Genomic DNA, 14,982 nt, shown 5'->3' on the forward strand with positions numbered 1-14,982 from the left:
TAGCAAATACTATCACCAAAATTATATAGAATTTTTATAATTTCCCACAATATCTTCGATCTCTATAATTTTCATTGGTTTTTTTAACTCACTTGGACTGCGGTCCATGTGAAGAAGTCTGTGATGTAAACGATGTATCTAATATCCATCTAACAGAGAATAACTAACATGCCTTTTTGGAGAAATAAATTTGAATTTCAAATCTATTATAAAACCTTTGTAATGCCTAGTCTAGAAAATCACCCAAAACTAGAATTAGTTAATTTTTTAATTTTATAGATGCAACGAAGATTTGAAGTCTTATGCATCTAAGTGCATAAACCATATTATTTGCCTTGAAGCAAAAAATTGGTTCATGTGACACCATATATGGTGAAAAGGACTTGAAGAGAAGAAGGTTGAAAAGTTGTATATCCTTCATAATATAAACTACATTCACTCTCAAAACTCGTTGTGGAAGCCATGTCAAAGCCATGAAACAATGATATCACATTAGTCGGTCATTAAGTGGTAATCAGAGGATACTACATTTTAGTGTGCCCATGATATAAAACTTTGCAAGTAAAATCAAAATATAGGGAAAATTCATAGTTTTTATGAAAAAGAGAGAGATCCCAAAGCACTAGAATTTCAACTGAGGCGTTGAGATTTCATCAAACTACATTTTAACTACAACCATTAAAATTTCATCAAACTACATTTTAACTACAATCATTAAAATTTCATCAAACTACATTTTAACTACAACCATTAAACTTAAGAGGAAACCACCTTTTGTGCTTTAGATCCTCATACCATATAGGATGAAAAAAATAATAGAATCTCCTTCTATTGTTGTGCAATATATCTATCCCCCAACTCCTTTCTTTATTCTCATTATTACTTGGATCTTGAAAGGGAATCAACTACCTAGCATGTGAGTGCCATGTGGAACTTGGAGATCCTTCCATGTGTCCTAATAACTCATATTTTGTTGTGTATCTATGTGGCAAGATATGACTACCATGACCATCCAGGTGATCATTAATATCATATATGATGTGACACAAGTGAATCTTTGTGTGGCAAGATCTTATTTGTTCAAGAAAAGATTAAGACTTATGCACACCATTGGCTTACTCTTTCAAATGTACCCTTGAACTTGGATTTAAAAGATTACACAAACGATAATTGAGTTGATGATTGTGTCCATAAAAGAATTTATATAAGTGAAGAAAACAAAAAAAGCAAAGTTTGCTTTGACTCCTCACTCAGAGATATAAGGGATTTATAAAATTTGATTAAAAAAAAAATTTGTTTTGACTCCTCACTCAGAGATATAAGGGATTTATAAAATTTGACTAAACTTATTTCAAATTTAAGAGTTCAAACAATTTTGAGGTAACATGTTATTGTCCTCATTATCCTTGCCATATAAACATGTTTACCTTTCCCATGCACTAAAATGGGTCTTTTAATTCAAAGTTTGGGTGCGTGGAAGAGTCTTTACATTTCTTACGACACTATCTAAGCTTGCTAAATGCCAAACCTTGAGCTTGTTGAGGTCACATTTTATTTTCGTCATTATCCTTGTCATATAAACAAGTTTACCTTTTCCATGCACTAAAAAAAGGTCTTTTAATTCAAAGTTTGGGTGTGGTGGAAGAGTCTTGGCATTTCTTTTAAGCTTGTTTAGTTCACATGTTATTTTTTTTATTATTTTTGTCACATTGATATATTTATCTTTTTCATGCATTAAAAAGGATCTTTTAGATTTAAATTTGGTTGCGTGAAATTTTTTTTGCATTATTATTGAGTAGTTTTTTAAGTGTGATTTTTTGGAAAGTTTTTGGTTTATTTTCAGATCTAATTTGTCTAGAATCCCACAGGGATTCATTAAAATCACAAGTTTTATAGTTGAAATCACAAGTTTTACGGGTGAACTTTTCACAATCAAAGTGCCCTAGGGGTTTTTGAGGGTGTTGAATCCATATAAATAGTGAAAAAACCAGTTTAAATAGTACAAATCAAGGTTTGGCCACAAATTTTGACACCAAATTCCGACCAAAAATCTTTCTAAAAAACCACAGTGAAAAACTACTCCATTTCTTATAATGCAAGTTCTCTAATTTATCTAGATTCCAATACAATGTCTCTAATTTATCTAAATGCCAATACAAAGACTCTAATTTATCTTGCTTCCAAACTCAAGAGAACTTCAAAAGAAAATAATTTTCATAATTTTTTTTATTATAAATTACAAAATATGAAATACTCAATTAACTAGTATTGAAAAACATGAAAATAAAATTTAATGAAATGATAAACTAGATCGAGAAACGCGGTCGTCTCAATGATTCAACCTAACAATTGGAATGTGTGTAAAGCTTCCGATTCAACCTAACAATTGGAATGTGTGTAAAGCTTCCAATCTGAAAAGGCTTTATCAAATTTAAAATAAATTTACACTGATTTCCAATAAGATTGTGACATGTTTAAATTACAAAAAAAAAAAAAAAATGCCAAAAATAAAAAGAATTTTGAAAATCCGTTAATGGGATGCGAAATTTGTTTTTTAGTATTATTAATTAATGGTTTCCATTTGCTAAACATCTGGAAAATTAATTATGAAAAAATAATTTGGTTTTGCTAAATATCGGAAAGTAAGAGTCAATAGTTTGTGAGTCTATGAAATTAATTATGGTGAAAACGAAACGATGACGGTAGCCCTGGATAGACCGTATTTTAGAATCCTAAAAGTTCGGGTGAGTGTTTGCGAATTTTTTTAGTGTTATTAATTAATGGTTGCTATTTGCCAAACGTCGGGGAAATTAAATATGAAAAAATAATTTGGATTTACCAACAATTTCGGGAAAGTAAATGTCAGTGATATTGAATCTATGAAGTTAATTACAGTGAAAATGGAACGATGACGGTCGCTTTCGTGTTTTACCTAAAACTTCGATTTCGTGTTTTACCTAAAACTTCGGAGAAGTGCATGTGAATTTGTAGAATTAGTTACTGCAGATCATTTTAATAGAGTAATTTCAATTATAAGATAATTTGAATGGATAGTTTAAATGATGGTCGCTTTCGTGTTTTACCTAAAACTTCGGAGAAGTGCATGTGAATTTTTAGAATTATTTCGTATTTTATGTCAAACTCTTGTAATTTCCCACTCTCTCCATAATTTCCATTGGTTTCTTTATCGCGTGATTGTCGTCTCCCCGTAACTTTCACTGCTTTCTTTCACGCACTTCGCCTGATTGTAGTCAAAGTAGTTATCAGTGGGATGACATTCTGGTAAAGCGAGTGTTAGTGGAACCCATCTCTTTCCCTGTGCCCCACAACCCAACCACTTTGTCTACCTGTAAATAGCTTATAAATACTTGTGAGGAAGCCGCATTTATACCACTGCGATTTGCCTCTTAGCCGTTCGTTTGCATTTCCAGATCCATTCCCAATTTCATATTCAAACAAAATCATGATGCCCTCTCTCTCTTTTCTGTTTGCGCCTCTGTTCCTCCTGCTCTTCATTTTCTCATTCTCCTCCTGTGCTCGCCCATTTCACGATGATCGGCAGTCGCTGTTGCAATTCAAGAAGCTGATCACCAGTGATCCTTACGATTCCATGGCCAACTGGGGTCCAACCACCCCCTTCTGCAACTGGACTGCGGTCACCTGCAGCCATCGACATCCGAATAGAGTGGTGGGCCTCGACCTCAGTGCCATGGATCTGCAAGGTACAATCTCTCCTTTCTTAGGCAATCTCTCATTTCTCCGTTCACTCAATCTTTCACAGAATACACTCCATGGTCATATCCCACCACAATTGGGACGCCTCTTTCGTCTGAAGATGCTCCGGTTGGCGTACAACCAATTGGAGGGAAGCATTCCAAGTCATTTGGGCAGTTGCAGAAATCTGACTTTTCTGTCGCTCGCACGCAACAATCTGGGTGGAAATATCCCCGTGGAGTTGGGTTCGCTGGTGCATTTGAAGGTTCTTCGCTTACAAACCAACTGGCTCACAGGTTCAATTCCCTATTCCTTAGGAAACCTTTCTGCTTTGATTGAATTAGACGTTTCTACAAATAATTTGACTGGTGTCATTCCACCGCAATTGGGTTCGCTCAGTCATATGCGATGGCTTCAACTTTTCTCAAATGATTTGACCGGCAATATTCCACATGAATTTGGCATGCTCACTCATCTGATTGTATTTCAAGCATATAAAAATGTTCTGTCAGGCACTATTCCCCTTTCTTTGTCAAATATCACTACTTTGAATATATTAGATATTTCCATAAACGAATTCACAGGAAATATACCACAAGAATTGGGTCAGCTCATTCATTTGGAAAAGCTTTACCTACATCAAAATGATTTTTGTGGTGTTATTCCCGTTTCTTTATCTAATATTTCTTCTTTGAGTGTTTTGGCAATTGCCGCAAACAAATTGACTGGTACCATTCCACATGAATTGGGCTTGTTCACTAATTTGAAATGCCTTTATCTACATGAAAATAATTTGTCAGGGACTATTCCCTCTTCTTTGTCCAACATTTCCACTTTGATTGAAATACGATTTGAGAAAAACAAACTCACAGGCAACATTCTCACTTCCTTTCCAAATATCATTAACTTGAGAATAATATCTTTATGGGGCAATCATCTTAATGGAAAGATACCAACTTCCATTGGAAATTGTTCCCAGCTCTATTATCTCTTTCTTAATTACAATGAGCTGAGTGGGAGTGTGCCAATAGAGTTAGGTAAGCTATCCCTCCTTAGAGGACTAGACTTGCAAGATAATCAACTTGATAGTGGCAACACTACAACTATGCCCTTTCTTGTAGCCCTCACCAATTGCTCTCAGTTACAAGAACTATGTTTGGATGACAACAAACTAAGTGGTGTTTTGCCCCCTGCCATAGGCAAACTTTCTATCCATATGTCTATCTTATCATTATCAAACAACATGATAGAAGGAAACATCCCTCCACATATCAACAATCTTAGAAACCTAACCTTTCTAAATTTAGCGAAAAATGTTTTAAATGGTAGTATTCCACCATTAGGAAACCTTGAAAAATTAGAAAGATTATATTTAGGAAACAACAGATTGGAAGGGAACATCACTGACGACTTTAAACAACTAAATCATCTTGGTCTCTTGGACATTAGTACAAACATGCTTTCTGGAAAAATTCCCAATTCTCTATGCCCCAGTAAACAACTAAGGATCCTTTCCCTTCATGACAACTACTTTTCAGATAAGATACCTGCTACTTTAAGAGATTGTGAGAATTTGGAAATATTGGACTTGTCTCATAATAGACTAAGTGGAAGCATACCACGAGAAGTTGTCACTCTTCCTCACCTACTCTGCTATTTAAATTTGTCATGGAATTTGTTGGAGGGCCCTTTACCTCCAGAGATTGGAAAACTTGGAGACGCTCTAGCTATAGACATTTCTTCCAATCTACTAACCAGTGTCATTCCAACAACACTTGGAAGTTGCATTGCACTTGAATCATTGAATCTATCTAACAATTCCTTAGAAGGTTCAATTCCAGACTCACTTGGAAATCTACAAAATCTTGTGGACTTAGATCTCTCTTCCAACTCCTTATCAGGTACAATACCAATCACTCTTAACAAGTTGAAAAACCTCCACTGTTTGAATTTATCTTTTAATACTCTCAAAGGAGAAATATCAAGAGGATTTTTCACAAATATATCCATCATCATTTCCTTAATTGGAAATTCTCACCTATGTGGACCACAAGTATTTTCATTACCTCCATGTCGAACACCAACAAGTCATGTTGAAGTTCTAATGAAAATTTTATTGCCAATAGTTGGTGCTATTGGTATTATATTATCTTGTCTACTTTTAAAATTCTTTTGGAGGGGCAATTTTCAAATAAAAGAGCCACATTTTTTGGAAGCTATTTTGCAAAAATTAGAGCATCAAAGGATCTCATATCAAGAGCTCGTGGGAGCAACTAATGGATTTATTGAGGCCAACTTGTTGGGGAAGGGTAATATTGGATCAGTCTACAAAGGTATTTTGAGTGATGGCACACTTGTTGCTGTAAAGGTTTTCAATTTGCAAAGTGACCAAGTTGACAAGAGTTTTAAAGTGGAATGCAAAGTCTTGCAAAAGGTTCGACATAGGAATCTTGTGAGGATCATAACCTCATGTTCCAACCTCCACTTCAAAAGTTTAGTGTTTGAACTTATGAGTAATGGAAGCTTAGAGAAGCATTTGTATATTAATAGAGATGAAAACTATAATACAAATGTGTGTGAATTGGGATTGAAATCTCGACTAGACATTGCCATAGATGTGGCCCATGCCATAGAATATCTTCACCATTATTCCCCTGTACAAGTAGTGCATTGTGATATAAAACCCAGTAATGTGCTTTTGGATGAAGACATGGTAGGGCATGTAACAGATTTTGGGATTGCAAGATTAGTTGGTGCTACTACTAATGATTCATTTACTTCAACACTTGCTTTGAAAGGATCTGTTGGCTACATTGCTCCAGGTATAATCTTTTGAAATATTACTTTTATTTGTATTTTTTTCATTAACAATGTAATTATTTGATTAGGGATGCCTTGAATGTAGAGTATGGATTGGGTGAGAAGGTTTCAACTCAAGGAGATGTTTATAGTTATGGCATTCTTTTATTGGAAATGCTTACTAGAAAAAAGCCGACCAGTGACATGTTTGATGGAGACTTGAACTTGAGCAAATGGGTAAACTTGGCACTTCCAAATAGAATGAATGAGGTAATTGACAATTGTCTTTTGAGAAAGGTGGATGAATATGAAATTGAAGAAAATGATAAATGCAAATCCCTACATTCTTTGTTACGTGTTGGTCTACTTTGTTCAAAAGATTCACCTGAAGAACGCCCAACTATAAGGGAAGTGTTAATGGTGTTGGAGAGTGTTAGAGAGGATTTGGTGAAAAACAAAGTTGCTTCAAAGAAATTAAGACCAAGCACATCTACTTTGCTTTCCTGTACAAGTGCAACGAGGAATAATGCTACTACATCAAATGATCAAAGTTCTACATTTTAATCAAATGGTAAGTATTTACATTACTTAACCATTAATGCAGTTTTATGTTAAACAATATTTTCATACATATAAACTAGATGTTTATCGTTATATTTTAATGAGTAAGTAAAACAAGATATGTTTAAATGTGTTTTTAATATTCATCTAATTAATAATTCAATAAAAATGTTATAGGAAATCATCTCATTAAAATCCATTTTATTTTATTCTTAAATGTATCTAAAATTGGTGGTTTCTAATCCTACAAATCCAAAATTAGTGTTTTCTAACCCTACAAAAAGCTGTAAAAAAAAAGTGATAAGAAATTGCATATATATATATACTAGTTTTGTTTAGAGGATTATAATTTTAAGATTTTTTTAACCATCATAAATTTCATCAATCTGTTTTGTTCATAACACATATTGTTAGAAAAAAATAAGCATTATATTAAATGTAAATTTTAAATTTTGTAGAATGATGTCCACTGGCTAGCCTCCAAGGCTTTACTCTTCAACTATACCATTATGGATTCGACTAGCAGTAAAAGGAAAATGATTAATATTCTAAAGCCGTGACCTTTACATACAATTTATGATGACTTAGACCTCCCGGGATTATCAAAAATATTAATTGGCTTGTTATCGACATCCCTACCAACGCTCAATTACCAACTTCACTGGTATGCAAAACCTTTTTAATTATATATTTTCTCTCTATCTATATATATAGACCTAGTTAAGTAGTTAATCTTTTGGCCTATAGACCTAGTTAAGTAGTTAATCTTTTGGCCGGCGTTGTACAGTTTAGATATTTATGTCAGATTTGGAATCCATGATTTAAAGTTTTTTTCTATATTTATAAATTTAAATGGCGGGAATTAAACTTAATATTTAATGTCATTTCAATCAAAGGGGTTATATATTTTTATTTTTGTGGACGTTTCTATTTAGTTTAGTTTTGCTGTCATAATAGACTAATAGGTTTATTATTTTAGGATAATTCTGATATTTTTATTATCTCATAAATTTCTTTATAGTTTTATAACTGTCTAAGAATTTTAGACATATTTAGTGCCTTTTATGGTTGTAAATTTTATGCAGGATATTCACTTGAGTAGGTGATGAAGAAGACAAAATAAAGAAGAATAAATGATAACATGTCAGTAATACGCTGCACTGCACTGGTATGATATTCATTAATCCACCTAAACCTTGCATATCAATATCATTTTAATTTAGTTACATAAACAAATTCATGAACTTTTGTTGCAGCTATAACTACAATTGACACCATGGGCACCAATATTCTCGTGGAAGTCAAGAACATACCAGAAACAAGGCTACAGGTAAGCATGATGATATATTCATCAAAACATATACTTGAGGCACATGATATTCCAGATAAAGAGTATTTATATGCATATAGCATTGCATGAGAAACCAATGAATTGCTTCTTAGATTATATCCAAATTTATTCCTATATATTAAATTGTATATAGCTCAAAATTGAAAATTAAACTTCTTTGCTCCAATACATGTCAGACCAGTTCAAGCCTTTTAAATAGAGTCCAAAATATAATAAGTCTTCCATAGACTTCCCAAAACTTCCGGGAAACTCTACATAAAGTGTCCAAAACTGTCTATGGAAATATATGCACAAACATTGTCATAAATGACAATGTCAATGGGATTAGATCTGATATTGATTTGGAAACATACAAGAATAGCTTGTTTTCCATCCAAAGAAGGAAATTAGTTTTTCTAAACAATAGAACCATCATTTGTTTCTTTTCAAAACCAAGATCCAACTACCCCTTGGAGTACATATGAGAGAGAGCCAGTTGTAGAATTAACTTTTTTGTAAAAGGCACATGAAAAGTGATAACAAAGATATTAATTTTATTTTATATGTAAACCAATGTTTTTGTGAGGATTTTATTTCAATTTTTATTTAAATTAATGTTTGAATCGTTGGCAACTTGCATCAGTGAATTTTGCGGCAAGACTCAGAAGTGATGGAAGATCTTAACACTACTTCACATGTTCATCATAGTTCAAGTAGGAAGTTCCTCAGATTAGAAGAGCCTAGTGGCTTGAATTTGCTCGTATTTCAAGCCCATTACACCTCATATTGTATGATATTACACATTGTTACACATTGTGATTTTCATCACATTTGTGGATATTTACAGTTGGTATGTTCGAGTTTTGGACCTGTTGTTTACTTAGATTGAGTCACCAGATGATAGAGGTAATATTATGCTTATGCATTGATAAAATTAGTTGCAAATTTTTTTGTCTTATAATTTAATACCCATATACTTTATCGTAATATTTTGTTTCAATTATCTGATTATTATTACTTATTTTTTGTAGATATGGATACATATGTTGGGGATCAACCTCCCAATAGGATGAGCAAATGGATGAGGCTGTCTAGTAGCCTCTAGCACGTAGACCTGTCATGCCATGCAGTCTGCAACATAAGGTCCAGATTAAGTTGATGAATTGCATAGGGAGGTAGTGGCATCTTTTCATGCTAGATATATCTTGCAGTCATTGAACTTGATAAAGATATGGCGCCCACTTGCTCGTGACATGATGTTACTGATGTGTCATGTTATAGGTATCTATATATATAGAGCTAGTTAACTAGTCAATCTTATGGCAGGCGTTGTACAGTTTAGATATTTATGTCAGATTTGGAATCCATGATTTAAAGTTTTTTTTTCTATATTTATAAATTTAAAGGGCGAGAATTAAACTTGAATACTTGAATATTTTTATTTTTGTGGACGTTTCTATTTAGTTTAGTTTTGATGTCATAATAATTTAGTTGATGAGTCAATACCATTTTACTAATAGGTTCATTATTTTAGGATAATTTTGATATTTTTATTATTTCATAAATTTCTTCATAGTTTTATAACTGTCTAAGAATTTTAAATATATTTAGTGCCTTTTATGGTTGTAAATTTTATGCAGGATATTCAGTTGAGTAGGTGATGAAGAAGATAAAATAAAGAAGAATAAATTATAACATGTCAGTAATATGCTGCACTGGTATGATATTCATTAATCCACCTAAACCTTGCATATCAATATCAATTTTAATTTAGTTACATAAATAAATTCGTGAACTTTTGTTGCAGCAATAACTACAATTGACACCATGGGCACCAATATTCAGGTGGAAGTCAAGAAGATACTAGAAACAAGGCTACATGTAAGCATGATGATATATTTATCAAAACATATACTTGAGGCACATGATATTCTAGATAAAGAGTATTTATATGCATATAGCATTGCATGAGAAACCAATGAATTGCTTCTTAGATTATATCCAAATTTATTCCTATATATTAAATTGTATATAGCTCAAAATTGAAAATTAAACTTCTTTGCTCCAATACATGTCAGACCAGTTCAAGCCTTTTAAATAGAGTCCAAAATATAATAAGTCTTCCATAGACTTCCCAAAACTTCCGGGAAACTCTACATAAAGTGTCCAAAACTGTCTATGGAAATATATGCACAAACATTGTCATAAATGACAACGTCAATGGGATTAGATCTGATATTGATTTGGAAACCTACAAGAATAGCTTGTTTTCCATCAAATGAAGGAAATTAGTTTTTCTAAACAATAGAACCATCATTTGTTTCTTTTCAAAACCAAGATCCAACTACCACTTGGAGTACATATGAGAGAGAGCCAGTTGTAGAATTAATTTTTTTGTAAAAGGCACATGAAAAGTGATAACAAAGATATTAATTCTATTTTATATGTAAACCAATGTTTTTGTGAGGATTTTATTTCAATTTTTATTTAAATTAATGTTTGAATTGTTGGCAACTTGCATTAGTGAATTTTGTGGCAAGACTCAGAAGTGATGGAAGAGCTTAACACTACTTCACATGTTCATCATAGTTCAAGTAGGAAGTTCCCCAGATTAGAAGATCCTAGTGGCTTGAATTTGCTCATATTTCAAGCCCATTACACCTCATATTGCATGAGATTACACATTGTTACACATTGTGATTTTCATCACATTTGTGGATATTTACAGTTGGTATGTTCAAGTTTTGGACCTGTTGTTTACTCAGGATGAGTCACCAGATGATAGAGGTAATATCAAGTTTTGGACCTGTTGTTTACTCAAGATGAGTCACCAGATGATAGAGGTAATATTATGCTTATGCATTCATAAAATTTGTTGCACATTTTTTTGTCTTATAATTTAATACTCATATAGTTTATCGTAATATTTTGTTTCAATTATCTGATTATTATTACTTATTTTTTGTAGATATGGACACATATGTTGGGGATCAACCTCCCAATAGGATGAGCAAATGGATGAGGCTGTCTAGTAGCCTCTAGCATGTAGACCTGTCATGCCATGCATTCTGGATCATAAGGTCTAGATTAAGTTGATGAATTGCATAGGGAGGTAGTGGCATCTTTTCATACTAGATATATCTTGCAGTCCTTGAAGTTGATAAAGATATGGCGCCCACTTGCTCGTGACATGATGTTACCGATGTGTCATGTTGTAGGTATCTATATATATAGAGCTAGTTAACTAGTCAATCTTATGGTAGGCGTTGTATAGTTTAGATATTTATGACAGATTTGGAATCCATGATTTAAAGTTTTTTTTATATATTTATAAATTTAAAGGGTGGGAATTAAACTTGAATACTTGAATATTTTTATTTTTGTGGAAATTTCTATTTAGTTTAGTTTTGTTGTCATAATAATTTAGTTGATGAGTCAATACCATATTACTAATAGGTTCATTATTTTAGGATAATTCTGATATTTTTATTATTTCATAAATTTCTTCGTAGTTTTATAACTGTCTAAGAATTTTAAATATATTTAGTTCCTTTTATGGTTGTAAATTTTATGCAGGATATTCAGTTGAGTAGGTGATAAAGAAGATAAAATAAAGAAGAATAAATGATAACATGTCAGTGATATGCTGCACTGGTATGATATTCATTAATCCACCTAAACCTTGCATATCAATATCAATTTTAATTTAATTGCATAAATAAATTCGTGAACTTTTGTTGCAGCTATAACTACAATTGACACCATGGGCACCAATATTCTGGTGGAAGTCAAGAAGATACTAGAAACAATGCTACATGTAAGCATGATGATATATTTATCAAAACATATACTTGAGGCACATGATATTCTAGATAAAGAGTATTTATATGCATATAGCATTGCATGAGAAACCAATGAATTGCTTCTTAGATTATATCCAAATTTATTCCTATATATTACGTTGTATATAGCTCAAAATTGAAAATTAAACTTCTTTGTTCCAATACATGTCAGACCAGTTCAAGCCTTGTAAATAGAGTCCAAAATATAATAAGTCTTCCATAGACTTCCCAAAACTTCCAGGAAACTCTACATAAAGTGTCCAAAATTGTCTATGGAAATATATGCACAAACATTGTCAAAATGACAACGTCAATGGGATTAGATCTGATATTGATTTGGAAACCTACAGGAATAGCTCGTTTTCCATCAAATGAAGGAAATTAGCTTTTCTAAACAATAGAACCATCATTTGTTTCTTTTCAAAACCAAGATCCAACTACCACTTGGAGTACATATGAGAGAGAGCTAGTTGTAGAATTAAATTTTTTGTAAAAGGCACATGAAAAGTGATAACAAAGATATTAATTTTATTTTATATGTAAACCAATGTTTTTGTGAGGATTTTATTTCAATTTTTATTTAAATTAATGTTTGAATTGTTGGCAACTTGCATCAGTGAATTTTGCGGCAAGCTTAGAAGTGATGGAAGAGCTTAACACTACTTCACATGTTCATCATAGTTCAAGTAGGAAGTTCCTCAGATTAGAAGAGCCTAGTGGCTTGAATTTGCTCGTATTTCAAGCCCATTACACCTCATATTGTATGAGATTACACATTGTTACACATTGTGATTTTCATCACATTTGTGGATATTTACAGTTGGTATGTTTGAGTTTTGGACCTGTTGTTTACTCAGGATGAGTCACCAGATGATAGAGGTAATATTATGCTTATGCATTGATAAAATTAGTTGCACATTTTTTTGTCTTATAATTTAATACTCATATACTTTATCGTAATATTTTGTTTCAATTATTTGATTATTATTACTTATTTTTTGTAGATATGGACACATATGTTGGGGATCAACCTCCTAATAGGATGAGAAAATGGATGAGGCTGTCTAGTAGCCTCTAGCACGTAGACCTGTCATGCCATGCAGTCTGGATCATAAGGTCCAGATTAATTTGCTGAATTGCATAGGGAGGTGGTGGCATCTTTTCATGCTAGATATATCTTGCATTCCTTGAAGTTGATAAAGATATGGTGCCCACTTGCTCGTGACATGATGTTATCGATGTGTCATGTTGTAGGTACCCTCAACCTCATTTGAATGTTAAAGGAAAATGGTTAGGCCATGCCATCTTCTAAGAATGATGCTCTGGGCCCTCCACATCATGAATCTTCGCCACCTGGTCCTCCACATCATAATTTTGCACCACCTAGTCCTTTACATTGTGCTTCTCCACCACTTAAACCTTCATATCATGATTCTCCATCACCTGTTTCTTCAATAGACCCAGTGACATCCCTTGATTCTCCTCCACATGAATCACCAGTTATAACATCCACTCCTCCTCCTTCACCTCCTCCACATGAGTCACTAGTGGAACCATCCACTGATTCACATCCTCCTCCTATTGCTTCTCCTCCACACACATCACTAGTTGCACCATCCACCATTCCACTTCCTCCTCTTCCTTCTCCTCCACTTGTGTCATTATCTACACCATATATTGATCCATCCATTGATGCCTCTAGCTATGATGGTGGACCTTGGTATCAATGATATTCTACATGATATATATTGGGTGGTAAATATTTGACTAGAGATGTATATATGGCATGATTATGAATTATGATGAGATGTTTAGTTGACATGTTTATTTCTTTCGATGAGATATTGTATGTTTGAGATGTATATTGTTCATCTATATTATTTTTTTTCATATCGTGTTGATGGTGCATGTTTAATTGATAAAATGTATTGTAAATAGGCTAATGATCAAGATTAATAAAGATTTCTCTATTTTTAAATTAAATTTGCAATGTATGCCTCATATAAATTTAGAATTTCCATATTACTTTAGTTTTATGAAACCGTTTAGTAATTTGGGTTATTGTGCACACATGCACTCTACAATCCGAGTATGGGTAAACATTGCACTCTATAGTCAGTGGTGTAGATGTTTATAAACATTTGACAAAAAATAATAAAAAGTTAAAAGTAATCTAAAGCCTAAAATGGAGGCTCTATTGTAGTGTTCGTAAATGAGTGTAAACATCTAAATATTGGCTCAATTAATTATAAAACATTAAAATTAATAAAAATAATAAAATTCAATTTGTCATATTGTAATTTTATTAAAAGAATATTATAATATATATATCACATTAAAACATATTACATATAAATAGTAGCTATAAATTAGGATCTATTTTACCATATAAATTAAAATAATAATTATGTAACCATGTTTAAATTTTATTAATAAACACATAAAACTTAATATTTAAAATAAAATTATAATATATCTTAACCATGAATATTCACCCCACTTTACTATGGATATTATTAACTTGTAATTTTTTTTTATTTTTTATTTATTTTTTTTTACATCAGAAAATATTGTGGCTTATCAATACCACAGGCCCATAAGCCTTAACTTATTTTATAGTCAAAATATATTGTAAATATTTTATATCAATTTAATTTTATAACAAATTTTAAACAAAAAAGTTATAATTATTTTTAAGAGATATCTAAACCATCCTACTAAAAATATTATGTGGAC

At 32.2% G+C, this 14,982-nt stretch overlaps 1 protein-coding gene across 10 annotated transcripts in view; it reads left to right on the forward strand.

Annotated features, from left to right (window-relative positions):
- Window positions 1-14,031, forward strand: part of LOC149209652 (uncharacterized) — a 144,272-nt gene extending 130,241 nt beyond the window's left edge. The window contains exons 1-13 of one of the 10 annotated variants that reach the window (XM_089396433.1): window positions 3,881-4,010; window positions 8,160-8,242; window positions 8,331-8,404; window positions 9,048-9,310; window positions 9,436-9,685; window positions 10,045-10,122; window positions 10,212-10,285; window positions 11,170-11,247; window positions 11,373-11,618; window positions 11,981-12,058; window positions 12,148-12,221; window positions 12,864-13,125; window positions 13,251-14,031. In XM_089396433.1, coding sequence (XP_089252559.1) covers window positions 10,101-10,122; window positions 10,212-10,285; window positions 11,170-11,247; window positions 11,373-11,414 — 216 coding nt within the window. In that variant the 5' untranslated portion in view covers window positions 3,881-4,010; window positions 8,160-8,242; window positions 8,331-8,404; ... (1 more) ...; window positions 9,436-9,685; window positions 10,045-10,100 and the 3' untranslated portion in view covers window positions 11,415-11,618; window positions 11,981-12,058; window positions 12,148-12,221; window positions 12,864-13,125; window positions 13,251-14,031. Of the gene's footprint in view, window positions 1-3,405; window positions 6,537-6,619; window positions 7,085-8,159; window positions 8,243-8,330; window positions 8,405-9,047; window positions 9,311-9,435; window positions 9,686-10,044; window positions 10,123-10,211; window positions 10,286-10,928; window positions 11,248-11,372; window positions 11,836-11,980; window positions 12,059-12,147; window positions 12,222-12,863; window positions 13,126-13,250 lie in introns of those variants that run through there. The other 9 variants (XM_089396432.1, XM_089396434.1, XM_089396435.1 and 6 more) reach the window with 9 other exon arrangements.
- Window positions 14,032-14,982: the final 951 nt, after the last annotated feature.

Source organism: Pinus tabuliformis, chromosome 1_2 (assembly GCF_031772625.1).
Source record: "Pinus tabuliformis cultivar Carrire ecotype Pingquan chromosome 1_2, CPIR1, whole genome shotgun sequence".
Taxonomy (NCBI): domain Eukaryota; kingdom Viridiplantae; phylum Streptophyta; class Pinopsida; order Pinales; family Pinaceae; genus Pinus; species Pinus tabuliformis.